Source organism: Serinus canaria, chromosome Z (genome assembly GCF_022539315.1).
Source record: "Serinus canaria isolate serCan28SL12 chromosome Z, serCan2020, whole genome shotgun sequence".
Taxonomy (NCBI): Eukaryota; Metazoa; Chordata; class Aves; order Passeriformes; family Fringillidae; genus Serinus; species Serinus canaria.
Genome location: NC_066343.1, coordinates 65,599,667 through 65,626,163, shown reverse-complemented (window position 1 = coordinate 65,626,163; position 26,497 = coordinate 65,599,667). Strand labels below are relative to the sequence as shown.

At 37.1% G+C, this 26,497-nt stretch overlaps 1 protein-coding gene across 1 annotated transcript in view; it reads right to left on the bottom strand.

The window, feature by feature from the left end:
- Nucleotides 1–1,023: 1,023 nt before the first annotated feature.
- Nucleotides 1,024–26,497, bottom strand: part of ZFR (zinc finger RNA binding protein) — a 47,447-nt gene continuing 21,973 nt past the window's right edge. The window contains exons 6-20 of the mRNA XM_050986915.1: nucleotides 25,651–25,901; nucleotides 24,052–24,243; nucleotides 21,642–21,930; nucleotides 20,506–20,699; nucleotides 19,058–19,176; nucleotides 18,398–18,544; nucleotides 17,872–18,034; nucleotides 16,086–16,291; nucleotides 15,727–15,877; nucleotides 14,223–14,364; nucleotides 9,246–9,343; nucleotides 8,332–8,427; nucleotides 4,287–4,398; nucleotides 4,094–4,191; nucleotides 1,024–3,391 (exon numbers count right to left, since the gene is read on the bottom strand). Of these exons, the coding sequence (XP_050842872.1) occupies nucleotides 3,212–3,391; nucleotides 4,094–4,191; nucleotides 4,287–4,398; nucleotides 8,332–8,427; nucleotides 9,246–9,343; nucleotides 14,223–14,364; nucleotides 15,727–15,877; nucleotides 16,086–16,291; nucleotides 17,872–18,034; nucleotides 18,398–18,544; nucleotides 19,058–19,176; nucleotides 20,506–20,699; nucleotides 21,642–21,930; nucleotides 24,052–24,243; nucleotides 25,651–25,901 (2,438 nt within the window). The 3' untranslated portion in view covers nucleotides 1,024–3,211. The remainder of the gene's footprint in view (nucleotides 3,392–4,093; nucleotides 4,192–4,286; nucleotides 4,399–8,331; nucleotides 8,428–9,245; nucleotides 9,344–14,222; nucleotides 14,365–15,726; nucleotides 15,878–16,085; nucleotides 16,292–17,871; nucleotides 18,035–18,397; nucleotides 18,545–19,057; nucleotides 19,177–20,505; nucleotides 20,700–21,641; nucleotides 21,931–24,051; nucleotides 24,244–25,650; nucleotides 25,902–26,497) is intronic.

The window sequence follows — 26,497 nt, the reverse complement described above, 5'->3', positions numbered from 1 at the left end:
AAAGATCTTCTGAGATCTGTAAAAGAATCTCTCAGGAGAAATTTAATTCACTAGCGTTTTTAGGCTAGAAGGCTCTTTGGCTTACAGCTGTCACTAAAAAAAAAAAAATGGAAGGAAGAAAGGAAGACACATATTCTTCTTGACTCTATCACTGTACTTTGTAAAACTGAAATATAAATGGAAGAAACCATTGCTAGCTTTGTCTATTGCTCACCACTATTAATGCTATGCTATTCAAATCTGTTTGAATATGAATTTGGCATTGTGTGACAACTTAGCAGACTAATGATCAGCAAATATTCAACCAGCAATAAGAATGTTAAATAAGCACGCACATTTTTGCAGGAATATTTAAAGTTGATTCCAACTGTTGGAAGTTTCCTAGGAAGAAAAATTTTAAGTACTAAAAGGTCTAAAAATATAAACTGCAAATGAACCCATCATATTCAATATTTCTGCAAGTTTAAGTTTTCATCTAGAATTTCATAAAAGGGCAAGAAGTCAATGGACTATGTCTAAGAGACTGATTTCTAGCAGTGCCTTTATGCACAGATCCATGTGAAACCACACTGCTCACAGACAGGACACACTTATGAACTAGGAAGATAAGTCAAAATTCAAGAAAGCTTTGAAACAGAACAGCTCACATGTTCACAAACTGTTCCTCCAAGATGAGCATGGGGGGAAGTAGCCTTTCTGTGTACATTTCCCTTTTGTGAACAAGGACTACAGTGTTTGTAATTGTGGGATTTAACACACAGCACTGCTGAATAAAAAATGTAAAGAGTGCTTATTAGTAAACTGCCAGCATTACCAAAACACAGGGCATTAAAACGCTCATTTAGTCAGTTTTGCCCTCCCAAGTGCACAGTGTAGTATTTAAGTCAAAGCTAGCTCTGTACTTTTGAAAACCTTGTTTTTACATTCTTAGATTTGTTAACAAGAGTCAGAAGTTATCCATTAAAATGGGCATGAACACCAGAAACAAACTGCAAATTCACCTTTCACCACACAGCACAAAAATCATGGTCACAGCTTCATATTTAATGTGGAATCACTTTAAGTATACAATATTTCAAAAGATCCAGAAACTGGTTAGGAGCTACAAGCCAGCAGAACAAAAATACAGAAAATCTAAAATACATCTTTGACCTTTTTAATCCTGTATTTTAGGGTCACATTCCTGAATAGACAAGTTTGCCTTATGAGGAAAGAAACTTTGGTATGGAATTGAACTAGCCACATGAATAGCACCTGTAGCTTTCAAAATAAATAGTAATGGCTAACTAGACACGATGGCAGCAAGATATCCCCTAGAACAAGCATATGCTTGGAGCTATGCATGAAGGCTGGACAACGAAATGAGTGTAATTTTTTGAAGTAACTTCAAAGCATTTCTGCTTTTTGTATTTCTAATTATTTAGAAAGCTTTCCTACAATAAGAAAGCTTTACTTTTATATGCTAACCCCTTATAATCACTCCTTTGAAAATTGCACTCTGATGCTCGCAGAACACTTTCTTTTAGATTCCCTCTATTTTCCTAAAATATTGTATTTTTATTCCATAGGCCCACACTGGTTAGCAGTAAATGCTGGGAACAGAAACATGCCCCCTGCTCCAACAGTTGCTTATTAAAAAGGTCAAAGATAAATTCGACCTTGAAATGGAACAGAAGTTGGGCTTTTCTTAATAAACGGTATCAGAAATAACAAATTATCTTTGTTACATGTGATACTCTCCTACAGCCATCAATGAAGTAGCTACTGGAATGTTAGTCTATATTAATCTGTGTTTTATGGGTTTGCAACAAAGCATTATACACATTTAACAGAGTAAGTGAAACTTCAGTTTCCAGTGTGTAATGAATTTTAGTCGTTTAATAAATTTTAACTTTTATTTGTGTATTCCACTGTAGTGCTGTGACAACAAATCACACCTGTGTACCAGAGCATACATCAACAGTATGATGTAACTTTACTTACACCACTGCTATATTTAGATTTTTGAAAGAGACATAAGCATACACTATGGCCACAGCAAATAATTTTCTGGGTTTTTTTCTTTGATAACCTTCACTTTTTTAGTAATACTTCACCTTTCAAATTTGAATTATTGAAAAAAAAATCACAGAAAGTTTATACAGGAACAGATATAAGGAATAACCTCACAGGCACTGATATGACAAACATTTATTTTAAGGGCTGAGAGGCATTAATACCACATTGACAAAGTTGACTGAAAAGAATGACTAACTTTGTCTAAATGGAAAATGCCCACCTTTGCTTGTTGAGAAAAGAAATTCAGAAAGTTATTTTTTGGCCTTGCTATGTCACGAAGTCAATCATACAAAGAGCTATGCATTTAACCTAAGATAATAGTTTTTAAAGCCCTTCTATGAAAAAAAAAAAAAAACCAAAACCCATCATGCAAATCTTTGATCAATTATGCAGCGGCTTTAAAACTGTTGCAAGACCATACTGTATATATTAGCTTTTATACTGCTAATGCACAACTAACAGCAAACTCGATTAGATTAACACAAATTTGTCTTAATTACACCGTTATATCACACTAAGGAGACAAATGCCACAAGATTGGCAAAAACATTTAATTCTGAGCACTCAAATGGCAGGACAATTATGTGTTGTAACCCCTTCACATTTAGAAAAAAACATGATCCTGCAGTCTCACTTTACAAAAAAAGGAAAAAAAAAACTTCTGCAAAATATTAATTAGGAGGGGAACTGTTTTACTACCTAACACAAAGTAACTCACACAACTAGTGTCAAAGGCAAACAAAAATACTTCTAAATAAAAAGTCAAAATACACATAGCAACAGAGCACAAATGCTGCGTTAAATACAGTCAAGATAGGAAGACAATGCACTTGTTAATAAAAAAGACAAAAAAAAAAAAAAAGAAGAAAAGATACTAAACTTAGCAACACATTTAAAGAAAATGCAATGAGGGAAAACTATGTTTTCCTACAACAAGTTTCCATTTGCAGTCTTTCCATCCATAATTTGTCTGTTACAGTACATCCAATTAAAATATTCAGAATCTTGCAGAAGAGCTAGGTTGTTCTCTTCCAAATCTAATTCAGAAGCTGGTTTTGGATGTTTTAAGCAGACATCATTATGAATGAAGTAAAAGCAAGGCAACAAATGGACTTTTCATTACCATCAATATTAGCAATGATGACCAACATTTTTAAAAGTTATCATAATCTTTTTTGTCCTTCTTTCCCTCTGCTTCAAACCCATCAACCCCATCACTGTCCCTTCTCCTTTTACGATTATTATGGATGTTGAAGCGTTGATTCATCTGTGGTAACGGATCCATTCCTAGAACTTTGTGTATCTGACGGAACGCAAGGAGTCTCAGTGCAAACTAGAAAAACAGTACAGAAAATCACTTGTGTTACAAACAAATGTCCATTTTGAGCACTTTGTCAAACATTTAGGGAAGAATATCAGTGATGTGTGATATTACCCTTAGCTCTAATTCCATCTTTCTGTCCCCCAACAAAATCAACACAATAAAATGTGTACGTTGCTTTTGCTGCTTCTGTAACTGCAGCATCTTAGCTTAATGTACATGTGTTTGGGCTTCTGCGCTTGCACTGAAGCAGCCAAGGCTTGTCACATGTCACATTAGATGACACATACATTAGAAATCATTAGCAAAAGGATCAAATGAAGAGGCAGAGGCAGTAAGCTCTTAAACTGCAACCATGAATGGTCAAAACTATTATATGAATCTTACACAGATTTATTCACAAAATTTCCAATCTAGTAGCATACTGCTGTAGAGTAAGCTTGTTTACAGATCTAGATATATAGATATAGATGAGAATGCTATAATTGTTCAGGAAAATACATTTATTTCAGTGCAATAACAAGCACTACAAACATCCTCTACCGTGGTATGTTCAATGCCTAGCTTAAGACTGGTAAGATCCAACTATATTCTGCAAAAAAAAAAATTCATGTCCAATATAAAGCTACATTAAAAAAAAAAAAAAAACAGAACCAAAATCATCTATCAAATTTAGTTACTTCACAAATTTAGTTACTTCACAACTTCCCTTACCTGTGCACTTGAAGTAATATCCTCGCGTTGCTGATCTGTCATTACAGCAAGTGTATCAAAAGGATCTTTTTCACAAGGGTCCAGAAGGCCAGGACCACCTACAATAATCAGGCTAATTAGTAACACATCTTTACCTTATTACGAGCAAGATTACAGATTAGTTAAGTGTATGGATACATAAATGGCAACTTGCCTTTAAGAATGATTCCTGAAGATATACACTCAAAAACTCTTCTCAGTGCATCTCCAGGACTCTGTGGTCCAGTCGCACTGCTAATTGCTTTTTCCACAAGCAGCTCCATAGCCTAGACCAACAACAGGAGGATTTAGCCAAATTAGAAGATAGACTAAGAGAGAATAAAGCTGTTACTATTCCTCAGTAGAGAATTTTGAATCCTGAATTTTGAAGAACATTACACATTGTAGAACAGTTTCAGTTAAAATGGAAAGAAACCCCAGTTATTTTATAAAGATGAATAAAAAGAAAGGTGGTGCCAGATGAACAATGAGTACTGATATTGACAGCAGGTCACTGCTGGCGTCCCCTAGGGCTCACATGGGGCCCAGTCCTACTTATCTTTATTGATGATCTGGATGAAGGAATCAAGAGCCCCTCAGCCAGTTTGCATTTGGCACCAAGCTGGGTGTGAGTGCTGACCTGCTGGAGGGCAGGGGGGCTCTGCAGAGGGATCTGCACAGGCTGGATCCATGGGCCAGGGCCAATTGTGTGAGGTGCAACCAGGCCAAGTGCTGGCTCCTGTCCCTGGGTCACAACAAGCCCCTGCAGCTCCAGGCTGGGACAGCGTGGCTGGAAAGCTGCTGAGTGGGAAAGGGCCTGGGGGTGCTGGTCAGCAGTGGCTGAACATGAGCCAGGGTGTGCCCAGGGGGCCAGGAAGGCCAAGGACATCCTGAATGGATCAGCAATGGTGTGGCCAGCAGGAGCAGGGCAGTGACTGCCCCTCTGTGCTGGGCACGGGTGAGGCCACACCTCAAATCCTGGGTTCAGCTTTGAGACCCTCACAAGAAAGAGACTGAGGTGCTGGAAAGTGTCCAGAGAAGCGGAACAGAGCTAGGGAAGGATCTGGAGCACAAAGTTCTGTTAGGAACTGCTGAGGGAGCTAGTGGTGTTTATCCTGGACAAAAAGATGCTCAGGGGTGACCTTATTGTTCTGTATAACCACCTAAAAAGAGGGTGTAGCCAGGTCGGGGGTGGTCTCTTCTCCCACATAAATGATAACAGGATAAGAGGAAATGGCCTCAGGTTGCACCAGGAAAGGTTTAGATTGGATACTAGGAAAAAAAAAATTGACTGAAAGGGTTGTAAAGCATTGGAACAGGGTGCCCAGGGAGTTGACAGAGTTACTATCCCTGAAGTGTTCACAAAACATGTGGATATGGCAATTAAGGACATGGTTTAGTGGTGCTAGGTTAACAGCTGGACTTGATGATCTTCAAGGTCCTTTCCAATCGGAACAATTCAGTGATTCTATGATGGGCTTCTTCCCATCACAAGTTGTTCAGTGGTTTTGTAGAAATGTATACAGTAGTTGCCTACATATACAGCTAGGCAACTTCTCCAGCCGTTTTTGAGAATATGAAACATTCGATTCTGTCAGCCACGTGAATACAGTACACAGTATACCTAATGAAACAGGACGCTTTAGAAAAATAGAAATAGTTTTTTCTACAAGAGTATAGAAACTTAAAACATCAAAAATTTAATGTCCTTAAAATGCTTAATATCCTCACTAGTCCTTCAGTTTAGCAAAACTGATGCTCAAAGCAATTTTTCTCGAGTTAGCAAGCAACACTAACTCAAATGTTAAATAAGTATAAAAACCTCTATGATAAATATATTTTCAGAAAGTATACATTTCCTTTTCAGAATGTATACATTCTGAAATGTATACACTATTTGATGTTAGTTAAAATGGTTTAAATCATTAGCTGTGTTTTAAGTACTGGTGTTTTTTCCATTAATATTTCCATTGTTCACTTTCATTAGACACTATTTTTTCCCAGAAGAACCTATAAAAGTATTTGTAAAAGAAAGAACCAACTTCTCCTACATCTCTTTCCCAGAATTAGATAGATGCTTCACTGCCACCTCTTTGGCAAGTTTATTTCTCAAACAATAGTTTTTGGTAGGTTTTTTGGAGGGACTTGTTGTTTGGACCTTGTCCTCCTCACCAAATCCACAGTTGTTTAAATGATACCTTTTCTTCTTCCTTTCAAGGTGTAAATATTTATTCTGATGTATGCAAGTAACATACATCAGTGCAGTGCTAATCACTAAGGCTGCCAATTCCTTTCTATTTTAGCTCCATTTAACTGACAGATTTCAATTCTTGAGCATGTTATTTCCATACTCCTGCTGTATTAGTCAGGGTCTGGCAAAAGTAATTAAGAAGTTTTCAAGTAAGAAACAAAGTGCATCAGAAAAGGAAAAAAAGCAGATCTTGGATTTACAAGATAATATTAAAATCTAGTTTTTCTGGATGCTCATACAATACACTGATGTCTATAACTCAGTCCTAGGAAAATGCGAATTATGATGTCCTGGTGTTTGTGGGCACAAAAGGCTGGATTTCAAATTTGAATAATGTGTAGGAACCTGACAAAATTCTTCTAATTTAGTTTTTACTTTTAGGTACATGAAATGCTACTGCTGTGAGCATTCAGGCTTCCTATTAACTTCTATTTTTCAACTACTCATGTTTTTTTCAAAAAAGATCTGTCATCTCTTTCATTTGCAAAAGGTTTCTAGTATAGAGGGTAGGAGAATATCTGTATTCAGAAAACTGTATTACTCCAATCTGTGAAATTCCATCCATACTGGCTGAAATCACCACTTTCATTTTGTCCCTGTTTTTATCAGTAACATTTTTCCTACAGGCCAAAAGAACAGCTGACTACAGTTCAGTGCTGATCCACTGCACTGAGAATGCATCAGACACCAGGAACAAATCAGGAATCACTTTTGGAGAGAACTGAGACACAGCAAGGTCTGACATGCTGCTTCATATCTCTCTGCCCTTCTGGATGTGCCTTGGAACACATAATGTGAGAGTTAAGAAACCACATTCCTTGTTCTTCACCCATATCCCTGCTCTGTGTTGCAATAGCTGTAAGGATACTTTTCTGAAAATATTCCAAGGTTCATTCTTTGGCAACTCAGTATCATAGTGATATTAGGAGAGCACTTAGCGTCTTTCAAGTTGGATTTGTTTAGTGTACTTTTCATGAAATGCAGTACTGAAACTGGCACTATTTTTTTTTCCATTTAAATATTCAGAAAAACAGACACTGCTGCTCCACTTCCTTTCCAGAAGCAATAAATATTATTAGAAGTCATTCAGTAAAACTGTCTGCAAACTTAGTGGAGTTGTAAAATATTTCTCATCTAAATAAAGTCAACTGATCAAAACAATGTTAGTGTTCTTTCTGTCAAAACTGAGAAGGAAGCAGCACGGTGCAAATGGATTTGGTCTGCAAAAAACAATGGTCAGAGCCAAGTTTACTTCCCCATCATGCATTTTTCAGGTATTTGTTTCAGACTAACTTCATCCAATGCACAGATTGTACACCTGTTAGTATTTGGATCATTTGTAAGGTAGTCAATACAAAAGGAATGCTACCAGAACACTCAACTAAATTATGAAAGGTAACCTGATAGAACCCAGAGATTTAAGTGACACTGACTAAAATATGATGATGACACAACCACAGACTGTACTGAAGTACTGTGGTATTTCACCTTGCAAAAGAGACATAATAATCATAAGAATTACTGTGATTTTTTCTGTCAAGTTCTTTCTGTTATCACAGAACAATCTCGGCACAGCCGACATTATTTTAAATACGTTTCAGCAAACTCCAAGCAATTCAGAATAGGTGGTTAGAAAAAAATAGGTTCTTTTATACAGAGTGAAGGAAAAAAATGCTAAAACCTAGAATAGGAATCTACCAACAAAGAAGAGAAAAGAACAAGAAAATTTCTTTTGGAAAAAAACAGTAACTTCCATCCTCAGAAAAAATGAAAAACTTCAGAAAACTGTATTTTAAGACAGAATCTGGAGTATTTGTAAGCAAAAAAAAAAAAAAAAACCAAAATCCCAAACAAAACCCTACATTACATATTGAAAAAGTATGAATTTAAAAATTGTATTAACACATCCCTATAATTTTCTTGTAGTAACATCTTTATTGAGAAGACTCATTAAAAAAACATTACTTACCCAGCTTGGAAAATCAGACCAAGTAGGAACCCGTTGACAGAGGTCACGAAGAATACGTATGATAATCACACAGGACTGCAGACCATTAGCTCTAGCCTTGAGAGCAATACAAAATCAAATTAATTACCCCTGAACCCATAGCAAACAGGACTTGTTGAAAGACTAAAACACCACTGTTCAATGGAAGCTCAGATACAGGATTGAAACAAATCATTCTACAACTTTATTCCGTGAGCTGCCATTTACAGCAGTATTTTATACAGGGTTAGTAATTTAAGGTGGTAGAAGTCAAAGTGCACAGGTTATACAAGAATAACATTTCTTGATCCCCTATACACTTTGACCCATGTTCATTTGAAACAATAAATACAGTATCTTTCTATATTAGAAATAAAAAGGATAAAGTAAAGATCTAAGAAATAGGTATAGAGACTGAAAGGTCAAGGGAATCTGTTTGGTTTCTTTATTGTGCCTTTGCCAGAATGCAAAGTCACTAAACCAAACAGTTGCTTCTCACCTTTCATTCCCTACACTTAATGCACTAAAAGAAATAGAAAAAAAAGTCTTAAATCTAAACACAAAGCTTTAAACACATTTTCCATTATTTAAAGCGAAGTTACTCTGCAGCCTTATGGAATATATAACAAATATACAACATATGATCACCCCAAGCGAGTCAAGCTTTCAACATCGCCTTCTCAATGACTGGAAAAAAAATGATGTCAAATGTGCAATAACTGCATAAAGCAGCTCCTCCATACTCAACCTCCTACAGTTAAATTTAGGGACCAGAGAAATATTAAGTATTATTAGCATGAACAACGCTGAGTGTTTTCACACAGTTAAACATTCATATTGCAACTGAACTAATCTCTCATAAGGCTACAAGAAGAAAGTAAAATGATGTTCCGAACCTGGAACCACTTAGCGTGGCGTAGAGCAGCCAGAGCGTCAAGGCATTTTTGCCTGTCCAAGACGTCCGGTGGGTCTTTCACCATACCCGAGGTTACATCTAAAATGGATTGAATTGGCAAAATGCAGTGAGGAATGGGTGTTTGACCAGGTGAGCAAGACACTTCCTTAAATAGCTTCAATGTCACACATGCCATTTAAGTTTAAACCCTTGAACGAGAAATGTAAATGTTCAGCAGCAGTCGCTCAATTAGGATTAGGGCATCGACCCAGTAGGAAGATCAAGAGCATAATGCACTTCAGCTCTGAAGTTATTTTTAACTGCATTGCTGATTATGCAATGCATAGCACTTCTTTATTTCAGCTAACAATGGGAAAACACATATCCCCTAAAATTAAATACCGAAGGAAGGATGGTTGGACACAGTGCACCAGCACAGAGAACACAAGACAGAAGGAACACAAAAATCCACTTTAACCAAGTAGAAACATTCAAACTTAGTTTCTTTTAAATTTTAATTGTCAGGTGTTACTTGGGACCTATTCTTGAAAGAAAAACTAAGTATAACAAATCTTAAAAGCACTGAATGTTTAGTAATAATGTTATTTTTATCATGTCTTAAAATTATTTTACTTTAAAAACCTGACTTAAGGAATGTGACATGTTCTTCAATATTACAGAGTTCCTTGTCTTCTAGCACTTTCTCTCTTACACATATAAATAAAATTCCTCAGCCCATAATAGATATGTTCCAGCAACACTTAGGATGCAAGGAAGGATCTGAAAGGGGACTGCTTTACCAAAGACACACCAAGATAAAGAAAAGCAAGGAATAGTCTAAAAAACAAAGCAAAATGTCTGAAAGATGAAGAAAACATAGCAGACATTGCCCGTTTAAATGTTCAGAAAGAATTTGATTACCAAGCTGACTGCTTTGCTATCAAAAATGAAGAGACCACAGAAGTGGTTTAATCAGTGAAACTGGAATCACTAAACAATATGGAATGGTATCCATGAGTTGAAAACTATATGGATATAATCAGATCAGTGATCACCATTAGAAGTTACATGTTTACTCATTATGAAAATGTCTATGGTGACTAGTCACAACATTTGTTGCTAGCATAACTGGTGATACTCCAAATAAGATGAAACAAAAAGCCCTCACTCAATGGCACACATTTCACAGGAGCTAGCTGTTTGGAACAGTACAGTTTACTCCTCCAGGATCTAAATTTAGGTTAAGCCAGGGAATAAAATAAAATAAAAAATAATGAGGCTTATGAAACATGCCTGCAACGAGAAGCTTTTAGGTATGTTGCAGAAATTGTGCTCTGAAACCACAAAAGTAAAATAGGAGAATTCTTTAGTCTATAGAGCTAAAAGGCCATGAATTAACATGGTAGTATGGCTTTTAAGTACAGTAACTAAATTTAATGTGAAGTACTATATTCAGATTTGAGCATTTTGATAGGATAGTCCCATTGCTCTGCACCTGGATAAAAAGCTGAAGACTTCATAACAGCAAAGTTGAGAAGAACATGGGTAACTTCTCATAGATATTTGAACTTACAAACTATATATTAAAGTGAAAAATTAAAATCTTCACTCACAATGCAATTACAGAGCATATGAAGACATTTAAAGTGATGCTTCTTTCAAAGCAAAACAACAACAAAAAATCCCCTCCAAACCTAAAAAAGAGGGGTGCCAGCTAAAGCTAAGTGATGAAAGGAGTACAACACAGATATATGAGACAAAGAGTACATCCTGAGAAGACCCACCACAGGAAAAAGTGGCAAAATAAGGCTGAGAAATTAAAAATGCAAATATGTGCTGTGGGGCCAATAGTCTAATCAGTCCATTATTTACACTCTTCTAAAACTAATATGCAAATAGGTGACACTGTGCAAACTTTTAGCACAATAATTAATTAATAATTTGAAATTTCTACCTCAGAAAACCTTCAAATTGTAAAACAGTTTTACTGAGAAGAATTCCAATTTAAATGTACAGGAAAGAATCTTAGTGCTGGAAATATTCATCTAAAATGGGTTACTAATAGCTGTCATATGAATACCCTTGGAACTTAAAAAGACTCTGAAAGTCAAAAGTTGCTGAGGCAGGTACTACACTGAGAAAACACTGACTATAAAAATGTATCAAGGGAACTCCTGTAATATTTATTCTGTGGATTTTTGCATATGTTTCACATTTCTGGATTAACCCCTTAAACACTGTGTAACTAAAATCAAATGCCTAACCTACCGCCCTACTAAACTAGGACAAAAACTGAATTAATTTACAAAACATGGGCATGAATTCTTACCCTGTATCACTTATTACTAGCCTAAACATAAGGGGTTAATCTTTAAATAGACATGCTGTGTCCACACTACCTCTTCAGTAAAAGTTAACAGGTATGTCAATTTAGGTAAGTTTTATTATGTAAAATGCATTTTATCCAGTCAACTATTATAAGACTAGTGTGAACACTGCTTCATTCTAGGAAAAGAGACAAAGACGAAAAGAAAAAAACAAAACAAAAACCAAACACAAAGTAACAGCAGATGCTAGGACTATGCATCCAAACCCCTCCTTTGTAAAGCATGGCAGGTGTGACACTGAGCTTTAGAAAACCTTGGTCAAAAATCCTTCCGATGTCTTGGCAGCAACCCCTGACAGGAATCAAGTCCCTCTGCTAGAAGGCTTTGGACCGGGGCTGTTAGCTAAGGATAAAAAAGACACACGCGCACACACAGGGGTGTTTGTAAGTATGTACTCTTTGCCGAAGGAAGATTCCACAGCTGGCTTAGAGCTCTTCAAATGTATCAGATTTGGTCAACTGTCAAACGCACAATACTGTAAGGAACAGTAGCTATGCGGTTAACAATTTCATTTCACTCTTTTTTTTTTTAGCCTTTTACTTAAAAAAACATCAAACATGATTCTACTCCACGTGCAAGACTCAAGTTGCATCTTTACTCCAACTGGTTCTTCCGGTAAAGCCTTCCTTAACACCTGAACTAGCTCCCCAAGCGGGCTAAGGAAAATGAAAACTTCAAATCAATGTAAGACACAGAGCATGAGAAGCTGCAGTAAGAAAACACAAACACATACTGTTACTCTGCAGCAAATAAGCAGCAGTCTTCGGAATAAGGAACTTCTTTGCTGCAATAATTGGCAATTCAGTCTTCTATTTGCTCCAGTTTCAAAAGTGAACTTTTCTGCACATCCATTTTATACTGCTCAGTGTCTTGAAGAGAAATCTAACTTGATTTTGTTTGCCTAGAGGCAGTACTGCATTCAGCAGTAAATAAACTCACAAAGATAATTTAACTCAAGTGTGGGTCAGACAAAAATACAGATTTGTTTCCTTTTGGTGGTGTAACTTAGGGGACTGATGGTAGTCATTTGGAATTTGTTTTACTTTTAGTCCACATCATAGAATTTTGGGCCAGAAACCACTTAGCTGAAATTGAGTACAGTAGCAAGAATCAATACTGCACTTTGCACAGTACATCAAGAAATAAACATGGTGTTTAAGGTTACTTTCATTAAATGGTTAGTCTAATTTAATAATAAACTGCATTTGTTTTTAAAACTTAAATAATATGGATTATTAAATAGTTGGATTCAGCCCAGAGTCATGTTACATTCAGATTATCCAAAACCAAGTAAAATTGGTTGGGTGTGACAGTACACATACAAAGCCTTTATAGCTAGCAATAAAATGCACAGCTTAAAACAAAAGCACTCTAAGACTCTTTGGAAGTCATCCAAACAACAAAATGCATATTGAAAATTTTTCTTTCTGATTATGTAGGATGACTTTGTTAACATAGCTTGCTCATAAATGCACTAGTCACAGCTACAGGACACTTAGTAATGTAATATAAAAACCTCAAGTGTTTTAGAGGACATGTAGTGATGAGATGAAATCTAAAAAAAAACCTCAGTGGCTTATATAAATACGTATATACACAAGCACATGTATACATACACACATAAAATTTCTTTCAACCTGTATATGAGAAGTGTTAAAACAGCCTCAGATTTCCTATTTGTAGGTTCACTGTCAAACACCAGAACCCTGTTTGCTACGATCTCTTTCAACTATGAAAATACAGGATTAAAAGGAAACAAAAGTTAATTTTATCTGACCCGTAAATAAAAAGAACCAATGTACTGCAGACATTAATCATGCTTGTTGGCTTAAAAGCTTTTGGAGCTTTGAAAGTGTTACAGAACAGACCCTAAAGCAACACTGCTGGCACCAGAGAAACTGTGGACTTTGCAAACGTAAATTGATTCCCAAGCTCCACCTTCTGCTTCAGCTCAATGACAAAGCCATTTCTTATTGTACTAGTTGGGTTTGCCAGTTGGATAGAAGAGTGATTGTAATACCAGGAGCCTAAATATACTCAAAAAGCACTCCAGACCAAAAAACAACCTCAGAGAGCTGGAAAAAATCGCATTATCTTTTTTTTTTTAAAAGTTAAAAGCACTGTTACTGTCAAAAGTACTGTAAAAGTGCATTTTAAGTGGCACTATTCAGAATGTCTAAGTGATGGTAATACTGACCCAGTTCAAACCCAAAAACCTGTGATTTGATTTTCTAAATCCATACAATCTTTCTCTTAAGGCAAGACTGCTCTAGAAAGCCAGTTTATAGCCACTTGCTATAAAATAATTAGTTTTGCACATAATTTTAAAAGGGGAAAAAAAATCAAGCTTGTACCTTTTCCAGAAAGCTGAGGTTGGACATAAAGTTAGAAATTTTAAAAATTAAAAGCACCATATACACATTTATTTTAACCAACTGTTTTCTACTGAGACTGGTTGTTGAAAAACAAAGTTTTGATCAAATATGTGTGCCAGCATGTTGCCTTCCAGGACCTTAGTGCCATCTTAAGCAGAATAGATAAACATAAAAAAATAGGTGAGAAATAAGTAACATCTTTAACAACTTCCCAACCTCCATCCCTCATGTTCTCTTCCCGAATGACTGGAGATGTCAGTGTGATTGTAACTTGCATTTTGGGTTCCACACACGAATTTAAAATTATTGCTGCTTCTGGGACTGCACACTTGATATCGTATTTCTCTGGACTTATTACCTAAATATTGAGAAACAGAAATTTCTATTAGCATGTGGCCATTAAAAGTATCAGGAAGAAAAAGGATTCCAACATATTTTTTTTCAACAGAAAGACAGAAACACAATATAATTATATGAAACAGGTACCTATGTAGTCACAGAACCACACTACACAGTATAAAGATATGAGGACTTGCATATTTTTTACAAATTATCAATGAAAATATACAACCAAACAGTTAGAATTAAAAAAAGCTGCCCAGAAAGGAAATTAATATAAATTACATAACAGGAATCTTGATGGTGTTTGAAATAAAGAAAAGCGTCTGGGCCAATTAAAATGTCAGCAGGGTGTTTTTCACTGCAACACAGAAAAAAACCAAAGATGCATATTTTTCAAGCTCACAATTACAAAATGGGTGTTACTAGGTATATCCTGTGCTTTGGTGTCACAACATGCTAAGAAAAAAGGGCAAGATAAGCACCAGGGAAAAAATGTAAGATTAACTAATGAAATGTTTATTTTGAACTGCTCTTTGCAACTTATTAAATAAATTCTAAATAGCCCCAAAAGAAAGCTGTAGGCACTTCTGTGACCTTCTCCTACATACTTGGTGAACATTTCCACAAAGAGCAGACCAAGATGTTCATTTGTTAAATTTACTTCTGTTCTGTTACTTCAAAGAAGAGCAACTTGAGACTATTTTTTCATTAATCTGACCCTGCTAAAGCTTCTATCATGCCAGTGATTCTATCAAGTATTTTACTAGATTGCACTGAAATACTAATGCTGTGACAAGCACTCTACAGTGACAGGCTCTGTTCAGCACAGAGCAGACTTTATACCTTCTTGTAGAAATACAAAGGGTTTATAGTTCACTAAGACTTCATGTTTACTTTTTTAAAGGTTCAAATTCTAAAAAACCCACACTAGATTTAGCTGGCTAATTTTGAACTATAAAGCAATGATACATACAATAAGGAAAACAAGATATAAGTACAAAAGACTGGCATCAATGGAGAACTTTGAACTTGAGGCAGCAGGCGTGCTGTAACATGTAACGTGCTGTAATTATCTCTGTTGCTACTGGTAGCTGATTAATGGTCTTTCTTGTGCTCATTTCTATTTCCCAAATAAAAGAAATCTGTTAAATGGTGATTGATACTACACTGCTAGAGCACATCTTGTATGGTAACAATATGGCGGAAGCAGAACATGCAGCAGTTTCTGACTTCAGATGAAAACTCAGAAAATGGAAAGAAACTGAACCTGAGCTATGTCATGTAGCAGCACAGTGAGTCCTGCAGACATTTAACTTGAGGACAGATTTTCACAACACTTTTACAAAAACTCAAATCCAAAAGTCTAAATTCTACTTACTGCAAGTTGCTTAGGGAGGCTTTCAGCAATACGACTGAGTAATGTCTTGGAGGGCTTCTCAGCACACAACAAAACAAGATTGACGTTTCGGTCTCCACGGAGTAGCAAACCTTTAGCCAAAACGCCCACCCGTAAAACTCCTTTCAAAGCTCTGTGAATTGCAGTTAAAAGTTGCATTTAAAATAATAATGTAAAAATCATTAAAATAATCCTGAAGATAGAAAAGTAAAATAAAACAGTACTCCGCATCTTTCTGAGACTTCAAAATACTGCATAAAAGCCCAAAGGGTTGAGATCCTGAAAACACTGATAACAGGGTAAGGAAAAACAAAATCCTTAAAAAGTAATTTAAAAAATACCTGTCTTTACTGCCATCCTTTTTGTCATCTCCCTCTTTGTTCTTGCTTTTTTCATGATCAGTCATGCTGTCAGAAACCAGCTTCAAAGCACGCTCAGTAATAGAAACAATTTTTTGGACTGCCTGAAGTTCCTCCTCAGTTGGATATATAGCAGCATGCTTGGTCATCACATAGCGGTCATCAGAGGAGTCAGGGCGGCGTAGAGGCTGAACAGACAAAAAAGGGTTCTTCTGAGACCTGGGAGCACTTCCAAGTTCACAAATGAGACAACATGTGGCTAAGGAACAGAATATTCAAACCCAAACATGTGGCTAAGGAACAGAATATGCAAAGCTCACATCACTGAAGTGTAACAAAACATGAAGTTTCCTCAACAGCCTACACTGTCACAATCAATCATGTCTGAAAAGACATGAAGTGTATCAAAATTAAACTAAGGCCAAATCCCAAGATCAGAGGTACTCCTCAGCTGGGAAATACATGGATATTGCTGCAAAATAAAGTATCCATGATTACTTTTGTACAATCAAAGGATTGTACAGGATGACCTCAGAAGGTCATCTAGTTCAATCTCCTATTCCAAACATGGTCAGCTGTAAGACCACATCATGTTGCTCAGGGCTTTAGCCCGTTAGTTTTTGAAAACCTTCAAAGATGGTAACTGCACACCTGTACAAAAAAGATTTCCTGTATTCACTCTACATCTCCTTTGTGTTTGCTTAAGGTAGATGTATCTCACCCCTTCATGACTATAAAAAGCCTGGCTCCATCCTCTTTATAAGGCTACTCTATCCCACTGAAGATCTCTCTTCTCCAGGCCAAACAATCCCAAATGCCTCAGTCTCTCCTCACAGGGCAGGTGCTCCAGACCCCTGACCATTCTGGTAGCTCCACACTGTGCCCATTATAGTTTATGTATCTTCTACTGAAAAGCCCAAAATTAAATGTAGCATTGAAGTTAGGGTCTAATGAAAGCTGATCACTTCCCTTAATCTACTGACTGCGCTCGTTGTTAAGCCCAGGGTAGCTGCTGGCCCTGCTGCCAGGGCATGCTGCTGACACATGCCCAGACTGATGTTTGCCAGGACCCTTAGATCCCTTTCAGCAGAGCTGCTACCCAGCCTCTATCAATGCAAGGGGCTCTTCCTTTCTGAGTGCAGCATTAGGAGCTTGTACTTGCAGAATTCCATAATGTTCCACTCCTACAGCCCACCTAGGTGTCCTCTGGATGGTGGCCTTGCCATCCAAAGTATCAGCTATTCTCCCCATCCCAATGTGATTCAGGTTCATGCCAGCTGCAAACCTCAGCAGAGTGCACTCACTCCATCAGCTTTCAGATCCCTGATAAGGTGCTTTTCAGTCTAATGCCAGAATCATCCCATGTGCAGTGTGGTACTGCATTCCACACTGCTAAAATATGATGCACCACTAACCATTATTCTCCAAGACTGATGACCCAGACACTTTTTATCCATACATTTGTCCACAATTGGGTAAATAATGTTGTATAACACAATCAAGTAAAATAAAAAATAGAAAAATTTGGTATGACTTGTGTTTCATAAGAAGCAATATTTAAAGAATCCTCTTGTCATTTCATTGGACTTATATTGGAGGTCTAGTACACCTACACAATTTCATTAGCATATAATTTCTTCTTCTCTCTTCCAAATCCTTTATTAAGAAACACTGGAGACAAGTGCAGTAGCACTGAGTAATTTTATATTTCTTAACTGTGCCTCCTGGTAAGATTGGTTTAATTTTTTTCTCAAGGTAAGAAACTCACTGCTGGTCCTTGGGGTTGAGGAGGCATTCCAGGTCTAACTCCCAGCAGACCTAGTGGTCCTGGAGGGCCATGAGGATATCCTCCATCTGGTATTCGGCGACGGTCATCCCAGTGATGCTGCTCTTCCTCCATTCTTCTCCAGTACATGTCCTCCTCATATCGCCTGAAGTGCATCAATCAAAGTGTTCTCTTTATACAGCAGTTAATACTTGACACTGCTCTAGACAGATCCTCCTCTGTCCTCAACAACTTCTAGCAGTCATGAGCAAATACCAATGAAGAGACGGTAGCAACATGAATTATTGTTGTAAAAGTAGGCCTGCATTTATGGCAAAGTAATTCTACTAACTCTGCGTTACTCAGAAGGATTGAACAGTAGCAAACAAAAATCCCAGTGAGAAAATGACAATTTAAAACATGACAGTACAGAGTTCCCTAAAGTATTTAAAATAAGTAACTATGGAGTTTAATTTCAGACAATCTGACAGCAGGTTGTCACACTCATTCATGAAACATAATGCATTACCTCATTTCCATCCTCCAGCGCTCCTCCTCTTCTCGTCTTCTCCAGTATTCTTCTTTCTGCATCTGTTTTCTCATCTTTTCTTCTTGAATTTTTCTTGCTCGAATACTGGGCTTTACTTCTACTTGTAAGTCTGGGTTTACTTTTTCTAGATCAGAAAAGTAATGAATTAAATGTTGCTTTCCTGTCCTCATCTCAAGGTTATGGAGTAGTCTGACATATTTAACATACACTACTCATCTACAATAAAATCAAAAGGAGTAAAATGCAGTTTTAGAATGGCACAAATGCACTTATCATTAAAAAGTCTGCAAGGCAAAGAGTGTGTGCTGTTTATCCTACCAAAAACACTGAGCAATACTATTTTATACTGTTTAAACTTCAAGGTAAGCAACATAAAGAACCTATTGTTGCTTGCATCACTTGGACTATAAGTGACATTCAAAACATTTTTAAAAGCCTCAACCAAAATACAATTTCAGTTATTTATTCTTGTATTATTCTTTTAAGACTATACTGCCTGTGAAATATATTTCTCTTTTTTTACATGCTGTTTACTCAGAATGCCTACTTGTGTCTAGTCATTTAAACCTAAGAACAGGTGACCAGACCAGTTAGCTGGTATCTGGTCGATTTTCAGAGAGAAGCATTAGCATTTTCACCTTGTACTGAAGTCTGTGCCGCCGCCCTTTCAAATGCATCTCCTTGGCATTAGGATCATTGAAACTGCATTCACAGAGTTTACAGTGAAAGCGGATCACCTTTCCTTCATCATTCCTTACCTGGAAAATAAAGTCATAACACATTTGGTTGTTTCTTTTTTATTTTATAAGGCTGATATAAAATTAAATTATCCATTAATCTAATTATCCAGTGCCACTGGCTAAAGTCTACCTGCCCTAACACACGTTAAGAAGTTCACACAATAACTGAAAGAAGGCAAAGTAGAAAAGTAGAACCTTCATTTCTGACAGACACACCATTGTGCTTGGTAACGAGCACGGAACAAGGTCCTTCCATTCCAAAGAGTACACAGCTGTAAACTCAAACCTGAACATAGTGAGCTAATAAATCACAAACCGGTGTATCATGCAAAATTCACATCAAAGTTCATCCACCTATATCATATCAACTACACGAAGAAAAAAGAAATATACACAATACAAAAAGGTAAACATATGCACAAGCCTTTGCAGGTTCAATGCATTGTCAGTCCTATCTTCAAGGAGAACCCAGGGAATTACAGTCTGGGAAGGCAATGGAGCAGCTAATCCTGGAAACCATTTCCAGGTACAATGAGGGCAAGAAAACCATCAGGAACAGTCAAAATGACTTCACCAAGATGAAGGCCTGGCAGATGAAGGCAGAGCAGTCAAGACCGTCCCTGTGGACTTCAGTAAAACCTTGGACACAGCTCACCACAATATCCTCCTACAAGCTGCTAATGCACAGGCTGGATAAATATACAGTGAGGTGAACTGAAAGCTGTCTGAACAGCCTGGCCAAGGGTAGTGATCAGCAGAATGAAGCCTAGTTGGAGGCCAGGAGCCAGCAATGCAGCCCCTGGATCAATACAGTCCTGTAACATCTTCAGTAATGCTCTGAATGATGGGGGAGAATGTATCCTCAGCTAGTTTGCTGATGACACAAAAAACTAAGAGGAGTGGAGGATATGCCAAAGGGTTGCACTGACATTCAGAGGAATCTCACCTGTCTCACCTAGGGAAGAGGAGGCTGAGGGGAATCATATCAGTGCATATAAATACCTGGAGGAAGGGTGCAAAGAGGACAGACCTTTTTCAATGGTGCCTTGTGCCAGGATCAGAGCCAATTAGCACCAAGTGAAAAACAGCTGAACATCACAACACTCTGTTTTATTGTGACTGATAGTGCTCTTGGCACAACTGCTTGGGGAAGTTATGGAGTCTCCATCCTTTGCCATTCTCAAAAAACATCTGGACATGGTCCTGGGTGACAGGCTCTAGGTAGTCCTTCTTAAGTAGGGTGACAGAATCAGACAACCTAAAGAAGTCCCTGCCAACCTCAATCACTCTATGATTACATTTCACTATAACAGTTAAAAATAATAATTAATATTTTCATATTAATACCTCCTCCACATAGTCATGGCCCACTGGCTGGACATCACTTTGCAAGGCAGCAAGAGTCGTGGGAGTCACTGGTTCAGCTGCTGTGTCAGGCTTTACTTCCTGTGTTTGCACTGCAGCAGCAGGAGGTGTTTTAACACTTTCAGCTGATTTCATTTCTTCCATTTTACTTCCTGTTGTCTGAAGCTTATTACCACCTAGAAATAAAAAAAAAAGTTAAATTATTGCTTTTCATAAAATGAGAATGTGATTAAACATAATGTGCAAACTGAAGATTTTATTTGCAAATACCTGTGATCTGGGCAAAGAATTCTAGGTCTTTTAAAATCGATTGGATTTTAAAGTCAACCAAACTTAAATATATTTTCAATACAATTAAATATTTTAACCGTAAATTTAACAACATTCAGGTTACTTAAACACTGAAGTTGTTTATTCTAACAAGAAAACCTTCTGCTTTAAAAAAAAATCACGATTTTTGTTATTTGTTTTCCTGCCTTTTCAAGGGACAGGACTGAATGGGGGACAACTCAGAAAATGTATTTTAATAATCTCTTGTTTGTTATTTTGTAAATTTATATTTTTAAAAAAAAGTACTTTAAAGCTTTATAATGTTTGTACTAGTAAAGGTAGTATACCCCTAGTGTTGCAACTGTGTATAGGTTTCTCCTTGAAGAGCAGGATAGCTTATTGAGGAACAGCTGCTTCCCATCTCTGTTATGTTCAGTTCAAAGTTTACACGGTTAGTTTTGCACTGGAAAAGGATGTTTCAGTTACCCATCACAAACTGCCAATTTATTGCAGGTGCATTAGCAGCCCAGGCTATGAGCTGAAATTAGGACTATAAAGTGCAATACTCCAGCAGCTACTACATAAGAAACCAAAGGTGGGAGGCTTCTTATGAAGATGGGAAAACTATTCAAGAGGGGCCAGGTGGAGACAACTGGGCAGAAAACACCAACATCAATTTTGAAGCAAAATTTTTATAGAAATTCTCACTTATCAGTAATTCCCTTAAACACAGTGGAGTAACTCATGCATGGAGTTACCTAAATACATTTGTGCCTGCTGCAGTAGCTCTTAAGAATAATTTACAGAATAGGTTAGGTTTCAAAATAAAGACTGACTTCTGTACTTGCCAACAAAGTTTATTTTCGGTGTAGATATTTTCTTTACAGCTATGTTAGCAGCGGCTGAAGATGTTTTGTTGTTGGATGCAGTGTTAAGCGGGGTGTTTGCTGTGGGAGTAAGAACTTTCACTGCAGAGGATGCAACAGAGGAGTTCACTGTACTGCTGCTAGTTGCTATATTTGAAGCAGAGGCCGTTGGTTTGGAAGCAGATGTGGATGTTGAGGAAGTAGCTTGGGTAACCACATTTGGTTCAGTCGAAGGAATGGGTTTGCCAAGTTTTGTATGCAACTTTACTACCTGTAAGTAGGAAGAGAAATTCATAACATGATCTCCCTGAGACAGCTGTAAAAATAATGTATCACAAGCAAAAAATATCAGTATCTAAAAAATCAATATAAATAAAGAGTTAGCTTGTTTTTTTACAAAAAGTGGTCTTAGGAAAAAAAAAAGATGGACCTGTAAAAGCTCTTGTCATCTATAACAGGGAATAGATACTTGTTATCTCACATTGTTTACTTGCTTCAGAAATTCAGGCACTTATTCCCACAAGTGCTTAGATAAGAAGAGAAACACAACAAGCTTACAACTCAGGATAAATTCAAGAAAACATTTTGCTCCTAGTGTTTCAATGTGTCTGTTTGTTGCCTCGTGGCCTTCTAGTCTCCCTCTAACTGGCAAAACATTAAACTGTTTTCCGTTCCAAAAACAGTTTAATGTTTTGCCAGTAACAAATAACTCTTATTTGTAACTATGAGTTATTTAATTCAGATTCAGCAACACTGTATCTTTTGATTGCTACATTTGAAGAGACTTCAAATTGCATGACTTTACACTTTATTTAGCCAAGCTGAAGAGATTCCATAGGCAAATGCCTTCCTTTTTTCCCTTTTTTTCTAATGTTTAGAAACAGTTAAGGAGAATTCAAGAGGTATTTCAGAGTGCTTTAGTATTTTATAGTAAAGAGGCAAAAGCTTATTAGAACTAATAAGCACGGGCCTTTCTATAACATGTCTCTCATGGAATACTTCCTTTTCGTGTCTGCTGACGACCATCTGAAAAAGCAATGCAAGTAATCCGTATGAGAGAAATATGCAAGATCAAAACTAAGTGTTGAAAACAGCAGTAAAAAAAAATACAAACCTGTGAGACATGCCTTAGACGTGATCATGCACGCAATCATGATATGCACACAACTGTCCAAATTAATTTCTGAGGCTTTTGTTCTTATTTTTTATGTTCTCTATCAGAATACTGACATATTAATGTCACACAACAGTATAAATTTAAACTCAAGCAACTGTTCAAAATTACTTTTTTCCAGTAGAATGCACACAGTTCTTTAGTTACCACAGCAATAGAGTCCTTTGAGATATCATTTTCACACTGCTAAGAACCTAAACCTAGCAATGGCTTGTGACTATAACAAAGAGAAAACTATATCCAAATATAAAAGGATAATATATACTATACTCCATATACATATGGACTTATGATGTAATAGGGCAAAACCAAAAGAAAATAAAGGCTCAGTTTACTAACCGGACAAGTCTCTCTAAATTTTGATTTTTGCTCTCAGAGGAAGATTATTTTAAACACGCTGTAAGATTTATTTATTTTAGTAGGCACAATGTTAATGATGCCTGTGTCCTGAGATGTAAAGAGCTATAAAAGCAGACTATTAATACTGTATTTGTTAGTGGCATTTATCTTTCCAGAGTTATGAGGAAAATCTGTAATTTCTGAATGCATATTCTACCTATCAGTGCACTTACTGTTGTATGGCCATGTTTAAAACACAGGTCACAGCATCACACAGTGCAGCCTACAATTTTTATTCCAGGATGCCCACAAAAGAGCACCCAAACAATAAGAAAAACGTGTACCAGAAGTCTTCTAAACAAAGTCATTATAAAGTCTACTACAGGACACTGATCCTTGCATCCAGAGGACAGTTTTCTTTGCAGGAACTATCAAAGGATGATGCCTGTTCTTTGCACTGATTTAGCTTACAGTGTTTCAAAGTGCACTAAAAGTCTTACTGTCCCAACCAGACAAGTAAGATGAATCTCAAGAACGGTCTTGAGAAAACTTAGGGGGCACAAGCATAGTACCACATGTCCTCAATGGTACCTTTCCCTCATCTCAATCCACACCTTCTTCCTGTGATTTGGATGATATCCCAATATATCCTCTTTGCACTGATGCCATGGCAATATTTTCCCCCCTTTCTTTCAACAATGCCCTTCTAATAGTGAGCCTAAAAACAAATGTGAAAGGAAAAGAAGAACTAAAATTTTTAAATAAAATAATTTAAGTTATCCTGTTTCTGTATATTTTCTCCTTCCTTAAATTGAGAAAAAATTATGGGTACAAATACATATACTGACTTGCATGGTAAGAACAAGAGAAACCTCTTACTTTCTGATGCTTGGCTCCACGGATATGGGCAGCATAAGCATCTGCCCCGGTACAAGACACATCGCAGAGCTCACAGCGCAACTGATTCTGAGTTCCACGAGCAGAAGTACTGTTGTTGGTGGTGTTCTGGGAAGCTTTTAACGCTGCTTCTTTCTTTTTGTGTTTCTGGCCTTCTAAGTGTTCTTTGTAAGTCTGTTTAAATAAACAAAACACACAGTAAGCTGTCTTTGTAATGCTGGTTCATCAGTCCTGTGAATACATGTAATACAGAAGGTGGCAGAAAACACATTTTCCTAGGAAGTAGGGATATTTTACCTAGGAAGTACCTCCTACACGAACATTTCTGCGGTATGGCATGCATTAATAGGCAACTTCTAATACCAGAAAATTTTCTTCTCCAGCATCAGAATCCCACACTTAGGTAAAACAATACAGGTTTTCCTCCTCTAATTTCTCAACTTCCCAATCAAGTAGTGGTCAACAGATGTCACCACTGAAAACATGACAGGACCAGAAACTGTGGTTTCCTACACTGCATTCAATTATTCTTGATTTTCAGCTTCCCTCAAACTTCAAGTGTATCCATATAAACAGAAAAATCAATTTAAAAGAAGGTAGTGCACAAATAAAGCTGTACTGAAAACTAAATGCAGAAGTTGGTATTAGTTCCTATATCAACACTGGCAATCTAGAGCAGACAGGGTAGGAAATAATGACCAGCTTACCTAAAGTAAAATAACTGTTTAGCCAGACTCAGACATAAACATTCAGCATGACTTTCTAGGCACTTTTACCTACTATGACACTAAACTTGGAAATTGGAATATAATGAAGAATAAATTTTCAGGTTTCCCATTCGCAGAACTTTTGTAATTCCACAGCTTTCAAAATAGTATTTTCTAAGAAATTTCCTATGCTAAAGAAACAAATCACATTCAAAGTTTCAAATAATTCTGAAGTCAGGTGAAGCTCCTCTGTACAAGCTCAGAGGGGTGTATCTTTATGTCTTCCAACAGATACTCTTTCTATAATAGTGCACATTTTTATTTCATTATTCCTTTAGTACAAGTGTAGAATCAGGTCTAAAAATTAACAAATACTCTTGATTAGAGGGATGGAGCACCCCTCCTATGAGGAAAGGCTAAGACAATTTGGTTTGTTCAGCCTGGAAAAGGCTTTAGGGCAACCTAACTGGGACCTTCCAGTACATAAATAAAGTTTTGTAAGAAAGATGGAGAGAGACTTTTTACAGGACAAGAGGCAATGGTTTCAAACTGAAAGAAAGTAGGTTTAGGTATTAAGAAGAAATTCTCTATGGCGAGGGTGATGATGCACTGGCACAGCTGCCCCGAAAAGCTGTGGGTGACCATGCCTGGAAATGCACAAGGCCAGGCTGGATGGGGCTCTGAGCAACCTGCTCTGGTGAAGGTGTCCCTGCCTACAGCACAGAGCCTGGACCAGATGATCTTCAAGGTTCCTTCCAACCCAGTCCATTCTGCAATTTTATGACTCTTAAGAGTATACGGTTTTTTAGCTGAAGAAATTATGAATAAAGTACAGTAGAAAAAAGCACAGTAGAATAATATGTAATACAGATACCTGTGGTCCAGCACAGCTGATCTTGCAAACGTCACAATAGTGGATCTGGGGTGGTTTGGGAGGCTGTTTTGGTTTCAGTTGCTTATTTTGGAATGGTGCCTTTTTAGTAAAGGTGGTCCCTGTCCAAGCAGCTGTCGCAGCAGCAGCAGCAGCTGCCGCTGCCGCCTGTTTCTGTTGTTGCTGCTGCTGCTGTTGGTAATAGGACGATGCAGCTGAATACACTGCAGCTTCATAGCCAGAATAGGAGGTACCTGAAAAATTAAAATAAAAACAAATGTTACATCACCATATATAATGTATCAATTACATAATACACTAATTCAAATCATGTTGCATAACAGTTGAGGGGCAAGGCAAGATGTAAGTAATTCACTGAGATCTTATCAGGCAGTCTTGAATTTGGCTTCATGTTTCACAGAAGACAAATATACAGCCAACAATTGTGTGGGAATATATTAAATTCTAGACACATCTTTGCAGACACACAGTTAACTTAAGATATAACAAAGCATCCCTAGAGAACATATGAAATTTCCTGGTACATCTGGTAAGATTGGGTACGATGGAACAAGAATTTTAATGAAAGATTTAGCAAAGGCCACATGAAGCAAGCAATCTTCTAGAATCTGATTTGCTGTTCACATTTCCAAATGGCAAGGACTGATAATATAGAGAGGAAGGAGAAAAAATAAAGATAAAAGACAGAACATCTAGTGCTATTACATCCTATTTCAGTGATTTAAGTTGTCTTGGTATAGAGAAGACGTTTCACTCACTAAAACCTGGCTGCACAGTCCCCGACTTCTAGCTGAGTAAATCAAGGAAACTAGGCTCTGTCTCAAGGAAC